The sequence below is a fragment of the Malurus melanocephalus genome, unplaced genomic scaffold (genome assembly GCF_030028575.1).
Source record: "Malurus melanocephalus ecotype Western Australia unplaced genomic scaffold, MMel_1.1 scaffold_157, whole genome shotgun sequence".
Classification (NCBI taxonomy): Eukaryota; Metazoa; Chordata; class Aves; order Passeriformes; family Maluridae; genus Malurus; species Malurus melanocephalus.
The window spans coordinates 1,326,862-1,340,609 of record NW_026623389.1 but is presented as its reverse complement, the minus strand read 5'-3'; the positions used below and the strand labels follow the sequence as shown (position 1 = coordinate 1,340,609).

Below are 13,748 nucleotides of genomic sequence, written 5' to 3'. Positions count from 1 at the left end.
AATCTCGTCAGCGTCAGCCTGCAGACACACGGCATCATTCCAGACTGTGGSACCGCTCTCTCGTCGACAATAGAAATTGCTTCGTAAACGGGGGCAGCAGCACCAGAAACTAAACRCTCATGCTTTTTGTTACAAGTGTGAAATCTGTCACTACACGGCTGAGAGATGTCACCGTGTTAGCTCTGGGGGATCCCCACTGTTGCCAACCTCGCCCGCGTACCGTATCCCACAACGCGGCTCTCACAGCGCAGCTCTGCCCCTCTTCCCTCCCACGCTGATTTCCCACGCGGCTTCCGGGGCGGAGCTGCCGCCAGCCCTCAGCCGGCCGGGGTGGGACCGCGGACCCCGGGCGGGCAGGGGAAGGGGARGGGGAAGGGGCGGGAGCAGCGTGGAGGCTCCTCCCGGGCTGCGCTTCCCCGGGCGGCCGGGGAGCGGTGCTGTGTGYCCGCAGCGCACGCCCCGCCCGAGCCTCCCCTTCCCGCGGCCGCAGCCCCGCGCCTGCCGCCGGCAGCAGCGAGCAAGGCGAGCCGACCCGAGCTGAGCCGAGTCGAGCGAGGTAACAGCCGGCGGGGTCTGGCAGCGGGGCCGGGGAGGAGCTTCGCCCTCCCTCCGCTCCCGATAGGGCGCAGAGCTGTTTACCGCGGTCTCCCGGGGGCGGGAAGCGGGCGGCCCCCGCGGCGCGGTGCGTCCCGTATGGCGGCGGGCCCGGGGGCCCGTCCCCGGCGTCACTGCAGAGGAGTTGCCTGCGGGTGGGAGGAGAGGCGGCGGGGCGGGGGCTGCGCGGTGGGACCGCCCGCCCACCCACGGCCAGGTCGGGGTGCGGGTCGTAGCTGGCGAGAGGCGGCCGGCACAGCGCGGTTGCGGATGGGTCCCTCCGCCGCCGGGCTGGGGCTGCCGCTCGGGCCTGCTCTCCCCGGGGCCTTCCTGTGGCCTCAGCGCTCCCCGCCGCTGTGGTGAGCGCCGCGGTGCCGGCCGCCTGCCCCCTGCTCGCCCATCATCGAAGTGCTCGGCCTTCCGTAGAAATCCCGACTCCTGCYCTGCCTGCTGCTGTGGCCGCTGAAGGGAGGGTCGAGCTAGCGAGTGGGTGGAAAGGCTTCAGCCGCCTGCCCCGCAGCAAACAGTACGGAGTGCTCATGAACTTTATCTCGCCGGATAAATACACCCCGTTCAGAATTAAAGGATTCTAAGTACTCAAAGAGCTTGTTCGTTCGGAACAGTCGAGAAACACTGAAACCTGTTTATCATGAGGTTGTKCTCCCCATGGCATTGTATTCCTTCCGTACTTTGGACGCGATTTGCAGTTTTGCTGATCAAGTACCGTAAGGTCGCTGGGATTTCGGAGGAGACTGACTTCACAAACAAGAAAAGAATATACTTTTACTAGTACTTATCTCCTAGTACTGAAAGACTAAGGACAGTTTGACTGTTAAGAGACAATAAAATACTATTTTATACATTGTTTTGACAAAGCGTAGTCTGCATCTCAGCCTTGCAGATCTTACAGCGAGAAGTTTAGAGTAACACTGAACTAAAGCAAAAGCCGTCCAGAAAGAGAAAAGGTTTTAAATAACTTGTCTTTAGTTGTGATTTGAGAGCCAAAGGTTGAAATATAAACGAATAAAATTGCAGAAAGGCAGAAAAAAGTTAAGTGTGGTATAASTTGCGTTATACGTTGAAAGTTTTAGCTCACATTCTTCCCAGCGCGGTCACCGTGACCAGGACAGGGTTTCCATGTGTCACGTGGTTGCAGCACGTGTGGCTTTTGCAGTTCGTGTTCCTGTAGTCACCTGAAGAACTGGTGAGGGAAATTTAACAGCATCAGTGCACATCTTAAAATCCTATATTTTATTTTTTAATAGGCCTTTTATTATTGTCCCTTGGTTTTTGTTTCATTTTCGCTGTGGAGTTGCCCTCTATTTCTTGTTGCCTTGTTTACACCTTTTTTTTTTTTTCATAAACTCTCTGTTGCATTAACATAAGTACATTTCATCTGGGGAAGCCATTGAAGTAGACGGAGTACATTGATGTATTAGGGACTTTGGGGGGTTGTAGGTCTGAGTTGCTGCTCAGTCTCTTGTCTTTGACTTCTAGCTGTGTACTGATCTGTAGTCTAYGCTAAGTGGCTGATGTAGTCTAATTATTATTTCAGGAACTTTTATAGAACTACGTGCAGAAGAGCTCCATTAAAAATAATAATCCTTGAATTGTAAGAAGTTGCTGCCTTTGTTTTTCTTACAGAGGCTCTGCAACTATAAAAATGCCAGTATGGCATTAATTAGCCGTCAGTTACGCTGCCTCAGAATTGAGTAATGCTGAGTTTTGAATAGTCTCTGGAAGCACRGTGTGGGCAAGTTGCAGCTTCAAGACTGCTGGAATTCTCTTTCCTTTTTCCAGATACCTGAATGTGATTTATATGTGGAGTAGGAATAAAATCTTAAGCAGTAGTATACTGTTGTCATGTGTGGAATTGCAGAAGTCACCAGCATTACCACAAATTTTGTCTTTGTTTCAGCCTGTGGYGTTGCACTGGAGGCTGGGCATAGGTCACAGCAACACAGCTGGACTGTGTGGAATTTGCGCTGGGGACAGCCCAGGTAGCCTGAGAGCTCTGCATCATGGAGGGTCTTCCCTCAAAGCCGAATTTGCCATGGGCAGCCCTTTCTTCATCATGCTTTAGAGGGCTGTGAGCTGTATGGGAAAAGGACATGGGAGGGAAGCTATAAAAGGATCAAGTATTTCTCAACTCCCCTTGAGGTGGAAAGACATTTTGCAGATACTCTTACTATTTTCTGAAAAAAAACCCCACAAACTCAAAACGAACACCCCCGCCATAAGAAAAAAAAAAGCCAGCAACAACTCTCTTCACCTAAATAAGGAGAACAACTGGTCGTTTATTTTATTTTCTAGTTTGTCGTACTGCATATCTGCACTCTGTATAATACTAAGGCCACTTGGATTGTTTTTTTGCCAAAATTCAAGCTTTGTCCTTCAGCACACAGCAGAAGAAAGGTGATTACAAAAGTAGTTCCTTTCAAGCAGATCTGATGGTGGAGAATGCACTCACTGGTGGCTTTCCTCCTCCAACCTCACTGATTTAATCATGTACATGCAGCAGATTGGCCTGATCTTTCTGGTAGCTTGTGCCCTATGGAGGGTCTCTAGCAAGAGCAGCTTTGAGGAGCTTGACAGCTTCTGTCACCTGACAAACACTAGCTGACTGCCACTGTTGGTTGACTTTTCCTTATGACATGGCATGTGGAGAAGAGCTTTTGAGTCTTTCCTAGCGAACAGGGCTCTGATCTTCCTGAAAGTTGTGTTTGCTTCCTAACCATCTACTTCAGATGAGTTTGTGCTGGTTTTGTACTCATGAACTGTGTATGTAGTTGAAGTTCTTGTTTTGTACTCAAAGGAATACTTACTTCTTGCAGCAGCTTCAAAGAATCTGTATGACCTTGGCCAGACTTAAAAATCACAAAAGTGGGAAAAATCCTAGCAGAACAGACTGCATAAAGCAAGTTTATGCAGATTATTTAGGAATGAGACCTATTTGTCAGTGTCCTGCGCTTTGGTAGAATTTGATAGGAAAAAGGAAGACTTTTGTTAAAACTGTTGAACTAGCACAAGGCCTTGGAACAACMTGTGAGAATAACACAGAGTAGAAGTAAAGAGTAGGAAAGATCTTGAAGTGCTTCCAGAAGCATTGTCTTTAGCTGGGTATAGATTTTCACGTTTAATAACAAGGTGTTTAGGTGGCCCTTTCTGTTGCTGACTGTTGGCAGAAATGGAAGAATGCAAAAGGCTCCCAGACATTCTTTGCTACTCCTACACTTACAGAGAAATATCTGCTGGAAGGCATTTCCTTTTTTATTCTTTCCTTTTTTACCTTCTGGTTTTTAGAGGTAAGAGACTCAAAAATCGTTCAAAAAGAAAAGCTTCTTGTTTTATAAGTACAGGTAGAAGGTAAAATGAATTGGTCTCAGTTGGATTTAATTGTCTGACTTTCCTCTTGTGCTCGTATTTAAATACTTAGTTGTTTTCCTCCATTTAGGAAACCTCAAAGTCCAAATGAACGAATGTGGAAATAACCTTTTTTAAAASGTTGTTCTGTAAAATCATTGAATGGCTTTTCAGCCTTTCCTGGTATGTGTTTTCTGAAGCTACTTTGTTGAGCTTAATAAGTTTCTGTGTCTGCAGCATGTCCTTTATTTAGTAAATTCAGATTCTCGTTATCGAATTCTTGCTTAAGTGAAGTATTCTGTATGTTTTGATGGCTGTTCTCACTGCTTTGGAGCAGTGGAATGAGGTTAGATGTAACATGCGAGATGGGTATCTCCAATTCATATGAAGAGTATTTGAGCAATCGACTTGACATGTTAGGGTGTGACAGAATAGTTGTTCCAAATTCTTTACCCAATTTAGGTGTATATGCTCAGTTTGGTTTTGGTGGGTTGTTTGTGTGTGTTTAGGTTTTTTTTTTGGCTGTATTTTATTTTCTTTGGTGGTTTTATTGTTGTTCAGTTGGTTTGTTGTTTTTTTTTTAAGTTTGTTTCGAAGCACAAGCGTTGTGGGGAGTGAGCTCTAGGCTAATACCTAGCCTGGAATTAAGCCAGACTTGGAGTAGACCTGACATTTTTGGTATGTACACAATGGATTAGGAGTTTGCAGTTGCTTCAATGAACAGAAGTGCAATTCTTTAGCCTCAGTAGGGCATCACAAATAAGTGGTGTAAGTAACATAATCTTACTTTGATGTACCAGGTTTTACTTGCCCAATTTCCCACAGGATGGAATGAACCTCGCCTTGCCAGCATGGATATGTTGACCTTTTCAAGATGGTTAAGAACTATTGTGAAGAGCCAAGTGGAATGAACAAGTGAGGAAATGTTCATTTATTTCTAATCATTTCTTCTGCTGTGTTATTTCTTTACCTGATGTAAGTCAGCTTCTTAAGATAAGAAATCATCTAAAACCTGAAATCAAGAAGGTATTCTTATCCTTCGGGAACTTACAGTTGACTCAACTTGACATGTTGGGTACTTACTAACATGTTAGCTGTACTTAATCTACTCAAACCAATTAAGTATATTGCTCAGTGTTAAAACTTTGCTTAAAGTGAGAAAAATMAAATTTTAAATTTGTATTCTAATTATTCCTTCATCAGGAGGAAGCATCCACTTCTGCTGTCATCTGCTTTGTATGTTAGAAAGTATGGTTTCTTGACAGAAGAGTGCGTTATAGTTTTTAACAACAGATCTTTATTAAATGTGCCATCAGTGGCAGCTTTGGAAAGATGAGAAAGGACCCACTGAGGGGCAACTCAGTGAAGCTAAAAATGTAAGTTCTRTGCCATTGCTGTTTTATATGTAATAGAAATAGAGTTTTTTCCAATCTCAGCATGTAAGCATATATGTACACTTTTAAATTTATTTTAAAGCCAGAAGATTCGCATGAATATTTTATATAGTTTGAAATTAAGAAATTGTTCAAAAACCCCAGAGGCAAACCTTACCAAAAAGCTGTTACCATCACCACCAAGCAACGAAAACGGAACCTACCTCTTTTATATGTATGGAATTAACTATCTTGAAGTTCACAGAGAAGTTTAAAAATACATACAAACTGGGCAGCTTTGTTCRTATTGTTGGACTCTTTTTTAGCACTGTCAACATTGTTTAAGTTAGGACAACTTCTCTGGTGGCTAGAGGATGAATCAATTAGATACAGAAGTCTGAAAAACAAGACTTGCTGTAACTTTTTTTTTTTAATTGTTGAATACTTCTTCGTGATAGTAAAGAATGGTGTAAGGATGGCTAATCAGAGAGGTGAACCAAAAAAAGTCTGATGAGAAAACCAGCTGCAATTGTCCCAGCTCAGTTTGGCTGACTAGCATTTTCCACTATGCTTTCTCTTTTATTTTTGGAAGTCTGCTTCTTCCTTTTCCTGTGTATTGTTTTCCTTGTCATGCATTTCTGACTTCCTTGACCTCTTCATTGTTTTAGACATCTGTTTCATTTGTCTGTCCAAAGTCCATATACACATGATAGAAACTCGTGGGATCCTAGAGCTGCCATGTTTTGCTTTCAAAAATTTCTATGGCTTGAGAACATTAACAGTCCGCATTCTGCTAGATGTTCTATCTCTTGGTTGCTGGAAGAGATTGGTAGAGGATAATGGAGACGCGCTCTTTGAATGTGGCACTAATCTGGCATTGTTTTATATGTGCCAGTAATGCAGGGAGGGAAGAACTAAGTGAACATCAAAGTGTTGCCATTGATTTATTGGCATWTGTTGAATTGATAATCACTGGCAAAATACCTGTATTGTATAAAAACAGGTATTTTCTGGCCTACTCAGTAACTGTTATTGGTAAATAGTGACTCTGCCGTAAATAACTTCAGATTTCTGAGCCTTACTAAGATTTGCTAGTCTTCTGAATTATTATTTGTAAAAAATATAAGTTTATTATGATCATTACTAGAACTTTAATAGCTTTGGTATTAATGGATGCAAAGGAAAGAAGGGAAACYATGCCCTACTCCACGCCTGTATTTCAATTAATAATTGCTTTCCTTTTCTATACAAGATTAATCCAGTAACTAAATGTATTCATTCAAAGGCTTTGTGGCAGAAGTGTGGAGGGTGGACACTTCTGATGTCACCTGGCTCAATCAGATCAAGCAGGAGCGCCAGAAGCAGGTTACCAGAGACCTGAAACAGCTCAATTCAAGCAGGGCTGTTTGGTTAGGTTTTGAGAATTTTTTGGGTTGCAGATTCCACAACCTCTCTGCCAGTGTTTGAGCACTGACAAACCCCACCTGTTTAATCTTAAAATATCGTGCGTRTGGGGAAGTCATAAAAGACTTTTGGAAGATTTGGGAACATCTGTTAGGTCTTCCAATTTTGTAAGAGGAGTAGAGTTTCTGAATCTACAGAACGTGGATATTCCATAATTTTAACTGTCATCGGTAGCAGAGGAGTATTTGTGAGCTTGCTGCTTTGTATCACAAGCTTTATTTTTCTGGATTTCACTTATAAGCTACATTTTATTTGTTTTCTCTTCCAGAGGCAGTTTCAATGTCTAGTTAATTGGAAAATAAGGCTGCTCTAGCTGTCAGCCATTTGAAAAGAAGAAAGGCAGACATCTAGAAAATGCTTTCCTGTATGCTTTTGTATTTTTTTTTTTATCTTTTAACTATCTAAATAGAAGACATGAAAACATGATTGTATGTTTTATGAAAATTTCTCCGTTTTTTGTTTTATTCCAGGTCTGCTATTTCTGTTCAGTCTGTCTCAATTAGGAGACCTTTTTTTTCTGATTTATAAGCTTGGTGCTGTCAGCCCCGTGTGAACAAACCAGAACAAAAAGCACGCTGGTTATTAGAAAACAAAATGCCTCGGAAAAGGAAAACTGGTGGGAGTCCTTCTCAGAAGAATGGCAATTCTGACAGAACTGCTGTTGCTGTATCCCAAGGGGACCCAAGCCACTTAGTGGCACAAGCAGTGCATTATGTCAATAAAGAAGAGCTCTTCAACAGCATGTCAGAGATGTTTTCTGACCTAGATCCTAGTGTGGTTTATATGGTTCTGTCTGAATGTGATTTTAAAGGTAAATAATGTACAGCTGATGTTATAATTTTGTTTTATGTTCAGATAGCTCTTAACTAGGGCAACTCCAGCAAAGTTGGTGTGGGTGTTGCAARCATGTTTGTGAGTTTAGCTTTTAATAAGTAAGTGAGTAATAATATTTTGAAGTTTTACAACTGTGTAAGATTCTCCAAGTTTAACAGTGTTATTGTGAGGCTGCTAAATGGAACAGTGTGTTCTCTAAACGGATTCTGTGGATTGTTCTGTGACACAGAGCAGGTAGTGGTGGAGTTGTGAGGAGAATCTGGTTTTTCCAGTTAGTTTCTGTGCAATACCTGCAAGATGCCTAAGCTCTTTTTTCAAGAGGGGTATTTTATTTGTAGATCACAGTTTTTTAATGGAATACCATATGTGGTCCTGACAGTATTTGCTTTTCCTTAAATACTTGTATTGAGCTTTTGTTTTACTTTCATTTTGCATTGTCATCTTGTCATCTCCACTGAGGATTAGTTTCTSCAGGATAAATTGTGTTTAGCATGTTTAGTTCTCTGCGTCTTGCTTGAGCTATGTTTCTTTCGATGCATTCTGCCGACCTACATACCCACATCTGGCAGACTGTTTCTTTATTTATGCCCAGTCCTACCCATTCTTTTTYGTGGTTTTAAAATTCTTCTATATGTAAGTTGATTTGCTTATGATAAAAGTACCACATGGGATGCTGGATAGCAATGTCTGAGAAGATAGACTTGTCAGGGAAATAAGCCATATATGGAGCATTTTAGTAAATCTGTATTCATATGAACAGATGTGATTAACTGAGATTATTGTAAGGATATTTGCCAAGAAGGGAGATTTTGGCTATTTTATATGTATGAAAGCTAGATAACCATTAAAAGGACAGTTTTTCTTGCCTGAATTGTACAGAGTGGGAATGTGAAAGTGCTGTTATGATTGTTGTTCCTTTTAAAATTGACTTCAGTGGAATTTCTAATACATGCTTCAAACTCTTAATAAGATTGACCTTTATAATCGTAACAGTTTTATCAAAAGCTTATTGGAGAATGCAGTAAACATGTAGAGGTCATTTTGTTGTACTGTTAACAGCAGTTTAAAAATGGAAAGGTTAGCATATTTGAGTGCTAATAAGTTGTTCTCATACAGTAGAGAAGCTGGAATGATATTGAAGACCTTTTTTATGAGTGCAAAAATAGTCATACTTAAATTAACTTAAACTTTTTGTTACACTGTCTTTCAGGAAAATAAAAGCTTTACTTTAGGGCTCAGATGATGTTTGTGCCAGCTTTTAATTTTGTTCATGTTTATTSCTGGCACCCTGCTCCATTTAGTGGCTTTGCAAAGAATTAATGCAGATACTGGATTTTTGGGCTTTATTAGATGGGACATTTTAAAGTGGGCCATAGTGAACATACYTGGCATACTTCTGTCTCTTTAATCCTTCGTAGAGTTTTTCAGTCCATTTTACGCTATTTCACCTATATGAGATAGATTAGAAATAACTATCCATTTAAACATCCAGTTCTGATATTCTTTCCAGTTAAAATTAGTAATTTTTTGGCAGTATTTCATTAGTAATTTTTATTAGGTTGTTATTTTTCAGTATGTCTGTATAGATTTCTGCCTTCTAATGAGAAACAGATCAAGAGAGTTGCAGGAGCTATATTCAAAGGTGAATTGGTGAACTGTCCTTTGGTTATTTCTTTAGTTGTAATAAATGCTTCTTTGAGTAAAAAAATTGTGTGCACATCAGCTTGAATTTGTTCAGTTTACCATGCTCTATTCTGTTTATCTTACTCAACAGTAGAAAATGCTATGGATCATCTTCTAGAGCTGTCCACCCATGCCAAAGGAGTAACATCTTCAAAAACCTGGGGTTTTGATTTAGCAGCATCATCATTACCTCTTGCTAATCAGCAAAGAACAGTTGCAGTTGAAAGAATGGGGGAAMGTACTGCAGCGCATCGTAATTCTGGAGCAGCAGTAGAAAAGGTCCTGTCACCTGGTGTGCAGCTGACTGAAGAACTGGATTCCTTAATAGAAAATGCCTTTCAGAGCTGCAGCTTGAGTCGTGAATTGCCAAATTCTGCAGATGACCAAAGGGTAAATCAGCACCCCGTGGAACATGATGGYTTTACTGTATTTCCTGAGTGGGAAAAATCTGATTCAGTTTGCAATGTCCTACTTTTTTCACAGCAAGCAGAGACACATAATGAGGTTTTAGAAAACTGCTGTTCCCAGCCACCAGTGAGTCAGCTGAGCATCCAGACAAGCTCACCGGCTGCATCAGACACTTTTGCACAGAGACTGGAAGATTCTGATTTGTTGCAAATACATGTTCAACATGATGTGGCTTCAGAAGTATATAAACAATCAAATGGAGAAATACCATGTGAAAATTCTGATCAGACACAAAGTACAGTTTTGGATCAAAGTAGTGTGACTGCTGCTTCTGGTGGGTGCTCCCAAACWCCTGCAGAACTCGGAGCTGTTCCTGGAGATCCTAAATCAAGGTGCCTGGAACAACGTGAAGATGCAGTGACTTCCTTTAGCAGCTACCAGAGTGCTTCTCTTCCAGAGGCATCTATCTCTCTTGAACCATCCAGTTTCAAAACACAAAAACCTGTAGATACTCAGCAAACTCAGCAGGATTATAACTTAAATTTTTCTACACCATCAGGTCAATCTCAACAACACTGGAATCTCATGGCTCCTGTGTTTTATCCATCCAGTGGAAGTCCCAGCTTTGTAATTCCTGTTGCTGCCAGTCCAGGGCAGTGGAGACCACTTTCTGACTGTAGAACTTCAGAAAGGGGACTTTTTCTTTCCACCCCAGTGGTTTCAAATACTTGGGATGGCAACCCTTCTCTGAAGGTATGGGGAAATCAAGATAGAAACTCAAAATTGAACCTCTCGCAAGCACAGCAACCACGTATTTGTCACATGATGAGAAAAAAGATGCATCTTATAGGTCAAGTACTTGTTCTTCTCAGAGGTGTTCCAGGATCAGGAAAATCATATTTGGCAAGGTAGAACATTTATATTGTGAGCTTCTAAAAAAAATTGCTTAATTGTGTACAGGATTTAGCACAGGCAGAGAYAATTTTCTGACACTTGTAAATGGTTATGTGTAAACCCTAATTGCTGGCTACAAAGTACATGCAGTGTGATGAGTAATAACTGCTGAGAGATGAGCTTGCAGATCCTTGACCTCTAGTGGAAATTGAAATAGGAACTTCTATCACTGAACAAAGGAGTTTGTCAGCAGAGCATTATGGTCTGCTGTATTCTTTCAGTCCCAGTTTATTTTGAGTGTTTCCTTCAAATAACATTGATGGAAATATATCTGCTCTTTACAGGCAGAAATTCCCCTTTCACTGTGCAATTTCTTTGTATAAGTAGTATATGTGAAGCTTCTTGGGAGGAATTTTTGATTTCTTTTCTTGCTTTCTAAAARCCTAGATTGAGCTTAGACTCCTTTGACTGACACCTGAAACATTTGAAACAATTAAGACTGAGTATTCAAGTCTCTCTTGAAATGAGAGACTTTTATAGGGAACCTATATCAGCTCTCTCCCCTAAATAATACTCAGCCATTAGGAAAAAATGAAAAAAGGATTGAAATTATTATAGGTGGTGTTTGCTTGGAGGTTGGTTTTTTTTTCTCCTCTTACCTAAATTTCCTGCTTCCGTTCCAAAAATCTTGGTTTTGTGCAAGAAACTAAAAAAATGTAGGTATTTTAGCAGATATTGGAGCCTGGGAGAAGAAGAGGAAAATGCTCTTTATTTCTTCATCTTTCACAGGAATTTGCTTGAGGATAACCCAGGTGGAATCATTCTTAGTACTGATGATTACTTTTACAAACATGGACAATACCATTATRATCCTGATTGCTTAGGGGAAGCACATGAGTGGAATAGGAAACGAGGTGAGAAATAAATAAGGCATTAGTTTGCTTATTTACAGTTCAGTGCTTCTGTGCCATTTAAAAATCTGCCAGTGTTGGTAATGCCTATGTTATGGAACAAAATTTATCCCATCATGGAAATATTTTTTAATATACATGGAAAAATAATATGAACACAAACTCAGAAGTCATCTGTTCATTGTGTGTTTTGCAATTAAAAATGCCAGTGTCTTTGTCAAGAGTATGTTTTGTCCTCAGGTTTTRTTGTATGTATTTTGGGTAGTGGTTACCTACACCATCTCCCAGCCGCTTAGGGTTGGCTGCATCTGTTTCTTCCACGATGATCCATAATATGCATATGCAATTAGTAGTCAGRATACAGATAATACACAGATATCTTCCTGCTCTCATGATCTCTCTTTCTCTTGTACACTAAATTGTTGTCAAATTTAAACAAAATTATAAGAGCAAGACAAAATAAATTATTTTTTCCMCTTTTCACAATCAGGTGGGTTTCTTTGACAGTGACTTGTGCTAAACTCACCATAGAACAAATCTTCTTAAGCTTTTACTTGGTAAATTTGAACCCTGATCCCTTTTCTACTGTTAAATTTCTACCAGTGGAGAAATTAATTAATAATTATTTAATGTGATTAAACAAGRACTGTGATTATTAAGACATGTAGCATGGCTACAGAAACATGGTGCTGTGTCTCAAGGCTAGTGATTCTATAAATTTCATTACTGTGTATTTAAATTACAATAATTCTTTTGGTTTTTCGTATTTTATACAGTTTACAGAGTGGACTAATCTTAAGACTGTTAWAAAGCCAAGAATTTTGTATGCAACCAAGAAGTCCACTTTAAGGTGATCATGTAGTTTTTTTAGTTTAATTTAATGGTTGATTAGTCATCTTGGTGCATTTTACATCTGCATTTTCATTCCTTGATTATCATACATATGCTAATCGAAAAGCTAATGCCATATCTCAGTAGCTTTACATGAGATGGGGGGATTTCCGAAATAGAGGGCCTTGAAATAGATCAAGCAATGGCAAGARTTCTTCACACAGTGGTTAATCATTATGGATTATCTACATAAAAATACAACAAATTTAGAGAATTAGTATTATGCTCACCTGGTAGTAATGAAATGAACTGTGTCACATTATTTTGTACATGTGTATTTTTCAGCCAAAGAAGCGTTTGAAATGAGAATCTCTCCTATAATAATAGACAACACAAACATACAAGCATGGGAGATGAAGCCATATGTTACTTTGGTTAGTATTACAATTTGACCAATGTGAAAAGAGATTGTTGACTGGTATGACAACAGCATATGAGTGTCTTTCTCTGTCTAGCTCTTCCGCGAGGAAGTCTGGAGTACAAAAAAGGTGCTACATGGAATCATATTATCCAGTATCATGTTGTGTGGGTATCTGAGCATTAACCTGGCCTAGTTTCCAAAAGACAAAGCCAAGTGCTTTGTTCTTGGGGCCAACAGTAAACATTATTGAGGAAGCTGAATTTTGTTTCTTTTTTACACGATCAGTAAAATTAGACACTACTTTACAAATGTAGTCAACACTAATGAATGAGTTACGTGTAATGCTCTGTGAAATTTGAAAACTCAGTTTTGTTGTAAATATGACATAGAAGCAGATACCAGTTGGAGGCTAGAGYTACCAAATATTGCTAGCTTGCGTGAAGTTATGCAGATTTACTTAATACTTTTTATTGAAGTGATCTCACCTTTTCACTYAATAGTTTCTAAATGGTCATCAGCACTTTTAGACTCAAGAGCATATTTTACTCGTTGATCATTGCCCATATTGGTTGGGAAAACAGCATTATTTTATGAAATTGGTTCTGATTTACAGAAAATGAGATATTGGAAAAAATATTAAAATGTASATCTAGCATTTTTCCTTACCTGTTACAGAAACACAGCAGAGAGTATAGTAGGTAGAATTGACCGCTTTTGAGCAGGTACTCTACATATGCTGCATATGGTAACGGGTTAAAGAACAGGGAGACTTTAACACAGATAATTTTTGTTAATAAAATGTTTCTTTTAAAATAATTATCTTTGCATTTATTAACAATTGTTAGATTAACAGCTCTTTMATAAATAATGTCTTTCATTTTGCTGTATACTGAAATAAAGATGCAACAAAAGCTCTTCCAGAACTGTAGTGTTTTGTGGTGAGAATTTTTTCTGAAAGGAGGAATGGGGAGA

At 40.0% G+C, this 13,748-nt stretch overlaps 1 protein-coding gene across 5 annotated transcripts in view; it reads left to right on the top strand.

The window, feature by feature from the left end:
* Positions 1–493: 493 nt before the first annotated feature.
* N4BP2 (NEDD4 binding protein 2) overlaps positions 494–13,748 on the top strand; it is a 36,497-nt gene continuing 23,242 nt past the window's right edge. For 2 of the 5 annotated variants that reach the window (XM_057371789.1, XM_057371785.1), the window contains exons 1-7: positions 494–556; positions 4,758–4,872; positions 5,161–5,333; positions 7,265–7,605; positions 9,403–10,627; positions 11,403–11,527; positions 12,701–12,789. In XM_057371789.1, the coding sequence (XP_057227772.1) occupies positions 7,389–7,605; positions 9,403–10,627; positions 11,403–11,527; positions 12,701–12,789 (1,656 nt within the window). In that variant the 5' untranslated portion in view covers positions 494–556; positions 4,758–4,872; positions 5,161–5,333; positions 7,265–7,388. The remainder of the gene's footprint in view (positions 557–4,757; positions 4,873–5,160; positions 5,334–7,264; positions 7,606–9,402; positions 10,628–11,402; positions 11,528–12,700; positions 12,790–13,748) is intronic. The other 3 variants (XM_057371786.1, XM_057371788.1, XM_057371787.1) reach the window with 3 other exon arrangements.